General features: G+C 39.3%; 1 protein-coding gene across 2 annotated transcripts in view; it reads left to right on the top strand.

Annotated features, from left to right (window-relative positions):
• Nucleotides 1–976: 976 nt before the first annotated feature.
• Nucleotides 977–6093, top strand: part of LOC131051133 (AP-1 complex subunit sigma-2) — a 39913-nt gene continuing 34796 nt past the window's right edge. Inside the window, exon 1 of one of the 2 annotated variants that reach the window (XM_057985512.2) lies at nucleotides 977–1154. In XM_057985512.2, coding sequence (XP_057841495.1) covers nucleotides 1152–1154 — 3 coding nt within the window. In that variant the 5' untranslated portion in view covers nucleotides 977–1151. The remainder of the gene's footprint in view (nucleotides 1155–6093) is intronic. The other variant, XM_057985510.2, reaches the window with a different exon arrangement.

Raw genomic sequence — 6093 nt, 5'->3', positions numbered from 1 at the left:
CCCTCTCCATCTCTATATATTTAGTCATCTCTCCACCTTCCCATCTCTCTCTCCCTCCCTTCCTCTACATACCTCTCTACATTTCTCTTCCTCTATCTCCCCTACCTTTAATTCTCCCTGATTCACTACCTATCCCTCCTCTCTCTATATCTATACTTATATATATCCCTCTTTCTCTCCCTCTCTACATCTCCCAATATTTCTCTCTCCATCTCTATATCTATTTCCATCTTTATTTGTCCACCTCTCTCTCTCTCTCTCCCCCTCTCCATATAGTTCTATCTTTATCTCTCCCTCCCCCTCTCCCTCTCTCTACCTATACATATTTCTCTTCCTCTTTCTCTCTCCATCTACCTCCATCTCTACCTCTATCTTCCCTTCTCCTTGTTTATCTCTAGACATGTCTCCCTCTTCCTATACTTATATATCTATATATTTTCCTCTTTATCTCTCTCCATATCTCTTCTTCCATCACTCCCTCTCTCTCCACCTCATTATTTTCCATCTCTCTCTACCTCTACATCTCTCCCTCCCTCTACCTATCTCTATATATCACTTCCTATCTCTATCTTTATCTCTGTACCCCTCTCTCTCTCTCTCACACACACACACACACACACACCCACTCCTCTCCTCTCCATCTCCATCTCCATCTCTATCTTCCTATCTATCTCTATCTCATTACCCCCTCTCTTGCTCTTCCCCCTCTACCCCTTCCTCTTTTTATCCCTACCTCTCCATTTTTCTATACTAGTCTCTCCTCTCTCTCCCCATCTCTCCTTATTGCAAACATAACATGAGCTTGTTGATAAGAGAACCTAACTATTTTTAGATTCAAAGATCCTACCAATTGACCTCATATACTATACAAATTTATGAAATAAATATACCAAAACCTTTCCTATTTAACCTTTCATATTTCATATAAAAAATACCTTCTCATTAAAAACAAGAGAAATCCTTAAAATTCGGTGGACGGGCGCATTTATATAAGCAGCAAAACTGAGCTTTACAGATATCAAGAGTATATAATTCAACTAACTTATTTCTGGTTACGGCTCCAACAATTTCCCTGGCTAGCGAATTCCAGGCTTGAAAGCCCGTGTAGAAAGCGTGTCGGCTAAGAAGAAGCGAGCTAAGTACCAGCAATAATGGTGAGTCTTCTAAGGCCAGTAATTTCTTCGTCTCTGTAATGCTTATTTTATTTGTATGTTTTGATCAGCTAAATCAATTTATGCATTGAAGAAACATCTAAAAACATAATCTGAAATTATAGATCTGATGTGTTTGTAATCTGTAACGAAAGATCTGAATAATTCGTTTTTTAAAAGACAAAACCTATGAGAAAGACTTGCAACGGATACGGTTCTGTTTCGTGGCCGTTGCCTCTCCTGAAAACCTTTTCGGTTAATTAAAAAGCCCTACTTATAGTGTTAGGTTAGGAGTAGTAACCCGCAATATATCCCCAAACGCAGAAGGAGGCTCAGTCCGCAGGAATTGAGGAGCATTGAACGAGTTACCGTTTCAATTGGCAGGTAAGCTTCAATTTTATTCACCTCCTTCCAATGCTTGGCGTGGTGTTAATTTTTGGTGGACCCTAAACAGAGCTGAGAAACAGAATAATTTGAAGCGTCCCAAACAAATCTGAAAATGCAAATATCTGTTATGTATGTCGATGTTCATAGCTGGCGCACTACTTAAGACTAATGGACCGAACAGAAAACCCAAAAACTTGAGATCAATTTATTATTTTGAAGTTAATTTTTAGTATGGACGATTAAAGTTAATCTTATATTAATCTGTAGTTTCCATATAAATTATGGAAACTTGAATTCAGCGGTATTTGCCAAAAACATGAAATTGATTTATGTCTTTTTATCTTAGTTTAATAAATCATCCATTAAAACTTGTGATAAACAAAAAACCATTACTCTCCAGTTTCACATACCTAAATCTATAGTATTAAAAATATATAGTTGTTCTTGAAAATTGAGAGAGAGAGAGAGAGAGAGAGAGAGAGAGAGAGAGAGACCCCTGAACTAGTAAGCTCCCACAGGCTTGACTGCAACCATGATCAAACCATGAACTTTGCACCTTCCACAGGCTAGCCGGCCCAACTGTTGATGTGTTTTTTACACACATGCGAACACAAAATAAAATACTAAAGAGTATCTTATCCTCTCTTGAACAAAATCTCTCAAATGCTGAAGATTAGCTTAAGAATCACTTGAGAAGACTCCAAGGTTCATGAATGTAGGGTCACTACATGTGGATAAGCTCATTGGTTTGATGTGATTATGCTGGAATCACAAAGGGGACTTACGTTCGAATGCCTGAATGCTTGATTTGCTGGAACTCGATCATCTGATGTTGCAATATGGTGATACTCTTTGTCCTAAACTAGCTTGAATTGAAAAAAGGGCAAAAGGAAAGGGTTGAGAGAGTCTACTTTAATATCTAGAATGTAAGAAGATAGTTGAATGATTAGCTGGAATCCTACTGGGCGAGGTCTCACCATCAACTTGAACAATTTGACACAAGCACAGTGCAATCTTCTAAGGGCATTCCAAAGATGTTCGAATCAATACCATCAAACATTGATCACCATTCAAGTTAATGCATAAACAATGAATGTAGAACGATTCGAAGTTAAACTCATATCATTCCAGTTGACCACACAGGGCACGCTTACAATCAGTAAGAGGCTAGTGGTATGGACTAGGCAGATTCCACATGAATACATTCAACAACTTATTACATTCAATCTAATCAACATGAAAATAAATTGAGAAGTAGAACCATGAGGCTTGTTGAAATGACAATATTGACCACAACTTCAATGAAAAGAGTATCTCATTTACAAGTCATACCAACAATTCTTCCCTCTCCTAATCTTCTTCTATTCTATCCTCTATTCTATTTTTATTCACTAATTATTAGCTACTCACTATTCTATTCACTATTGCTATTAACCTTTACAAATGAAGAGTTTGAGCTTTATATAGAGAACTCATTTACAATGAACGGCCAGGATTGAATCTCCATCAATGGCCAAGATTTTACAATGAAACCCTAATTAGGGTTTGTTACAACAAACTCTCCTTAGTCAATGAGCAAATTACATTCAATGGGCGTGGACCAATAGATATCAAGGGTAGGTACATCAGAGTTTGTGCATCCATGGGTAAGCTCGATTCATCGAACTTAGACGTGTTGATGTGGACCCTTCGGATTGGTGGAGTAGTGACTGGGATGCCACCTCAATCTTGCACTTTGTAGACTTGATTTGATTCATCATCATGAAGGGATGTTGAGAGATATCTCTTGATACTCAACATTTATCAGTTGCTCAATGTGATGATGATGATGAGAAGCAAGCTTTGATTAACTCTTCTGAAACTATCTGCTCCTTCAATCGTGCTCGATGTAGGTCTTGTGATGACTTTGGTTGACTTTCTCTTGCTCATGATGTGCTTTGAGTGGATGATGCACTTGGTTGAATGTAGCTCTTCATTATACTGACTTCGATTCTTGGATTCCTGAAGGGAATTCAAGATTGTAAAACATCCTTCCATCATGTGGGTTATCTTTTCTTCATGCTCTAGTGCCTTGAGGTAGTTGAGTGGATTCTTCCTTGCATTTCTTTTATCTCCTCATGTCGTCATGATGTGGTGGGAATCTTTTGAGATCTTCCCTCCCTTGATGTTCTTGTGTTTGCTGATGAAGCTTCTTGAAGAGGTCTTCCTTGTATCTTGACCTTGATGCTGAAATTCTCTCCTTGAGATCCTTGTTCCGATCTTCCTTCAACCTGGCCCATTTGATCTCTTTCCTTACCTCCTGCAAAATGAACAATTGAACATCTAACACACATGATATACAGCTTGATCTAATCTTTGATTTTTGATGATTTTCTTTTAAATGCAATCAATGAATTCACTGTATAGAAGGTAATTTGAATGTCGTAGGACAAATCTGGGCTGTCTCAAGATGAATTCGCTTGTTGATAAGCTTGCTGGCTGACAAAATTTGATGCCTAGCTGAAGAATTTCTCTAAATCTGTTCCCAAATTCGAATTTGGAGAGAAGAAAATGCTTGAGTTGATGATTAAAATGAATGTTCTAACTTCTCCTTTATAGGCGCTTAGGGTAAAGGTCATGTCTTTTGGGGTGCAAGGCCGACTTGGTTTAAAAAAAACAAAAAGATAAATTGCCTCTTTCATGCCAGCCGACTTGATAGATTAGAACTCTCCCTTTTAGCAATTCGAATTTAAATAAGTTTAGGCGCCAAAATGCTTGTCTTTGATGAATTTGCTCTTGGACCTTAGGGAGGTACACGACCTTGGAATAAGTTCGTTCTATGTCCTTAACAAGGACATGACTTGGTAAGAATTTCGCTCTATGTCCTTAGCAAGGACATGACTCAAAAATAAAATTCGCTTTGTGTCCTCTCCAAGGACAAGACTTGGATGAAAAATTCGCTCTATGTCCTTTCTAAGGTATGTGACCTTGTATTGAAATTCGCTCCAAGACCTTCGGGAGGTACATCAATTGGAAATAATTCGCTCTAGGACCTTGGTAGGGACATGATGAAATTTGCTCTCTGACCTTGGCAAGGACAAGACCTAAATTAAAATTCGCTCTCAATCCTTTGGAGGGTACATGATGAAATTCGCTCTAGGACCTCTCCAAGGACAAGACCTAAAATAAAATTCGCTCTCTGTCCTTTGGAGGGTACGCACATGATTCTAGAAAAAACTCGCTCTAAGACTTCTCCAAGGTACACACATTCAAATTCGCTTTGGACCCTTAGCAAGGACATGGAAATTTCGCTCTGGATCCTTTGGAAGGACATGACTCAAAATGAAAATCGCTCTCTGTCCTCTGGAAGGACAAGGTCAAGGTGAAAAGTTCGCTCTATGTCCTTTGGAAGGACAAGGTCAAGGTGAAAGAGTTCGTATGTCCTTTGGAAGGACAAGGTCAAGGTGAAAGAATTCGCTCTATGTCCTTTGGAAGGATAAGGTCTAAGAAATTCGCTCCATGTCCTTTCCAAGGACGTCAATTGGATAAAAAATTCGCTCTAGGACCTTGGTAGGGTACACATGATGAAATTCGCTCTCTGTCCTTCAGAGGGTACAAGACTTTAATCAAAATTTCGCTCCATGACCCTTGGAAGGACATGACCTTGGTAGAGATTTTCGCTCTATGCCCTCTGGAAGGACATGATCTTGAAGATAGAATTTCGCTCTTGGACCTTGGCAAGGACAAGACTTGAAGGTGAAATTCGCTCTTGATCTTCACTTGGACAAATTCACTTTGGACCCTTAGCAAGGAGATGACTTTGAGTTCGCTCTAGGACCTCTCCAAGGACATCAATTCAATTTCTTCCTCTTTCTTCTACCTCATTGATTTGAGCCTTAAGTTTTCCAATCTCTCCACATGAAAGCATCATCAATTCGATCCTTAAGAACACCTATAGAGGAAATTCGCTCTGTGACCTTTGGAAGGTACATGCCCTTGGTTAAGAGATTTCGCTCTAGGACCTTAGCAAGGACATCAAAATTTTTGCTCTAGGACTTGAGCAAGGTATAGGGTCTAGGCATTTAGGCAAATTTCGCTCTAATGAGGGAGCAAGGTACACATCGTTAGGAAAGACTCTTGACTTAGTCCTTTCACCCGACTTTGCTCAGTTTGTTCAATCTTAAATCTTTCATCTACGAATCATTTTTGCAACATGCTTGATGACTTACTTCACTCCACTTAGGAGACCAACCTGACATGATGACCCTCTAGCTACTTGAGAAACTCTATCCCTTCAATGCAAAGATTAATAGGAAAGACTCTAAGACAACCTGGAAAGCAAAAAGTGGGGGTCCCCATTTGCAATGGGGCGATGTGTGAATACCTCACAACACCAACACAAAATCTTCACTTAAAAAATACAGCATCAAAATTACAACAAAACATTCAACACAACAAATAAAAGCATCAACCAAACAGTATCAGCAAACTCCCGAGCGACCTAACCCCAAGGCCATAGCACCACCTCAGTCCACTGTTTACTCCACCACATTGCCACCAAGCCAAGCCAAGGGGT

Source organism: Cryptomeria japonica, chromosome 3 (genome assembly GCF_030272615.1).
Source record: "Cryptomeria japonica chromosome 3, Sugi_1.0, whole genome shotgun sequence".
In the NCBI taxonomy this organism is placed as follows: domain Eukaryota; kingdom Viridiplantae; phylum Streptophyta; class Pinopsida; order Cupressales; family Cupressaceae; genus Cryptomeria; species Cryptomeria japonica.
Note: the sequence above shows the minus strand (reverse complement) of the source record. Positions and strands in the feature narration are given on the sequence as shown.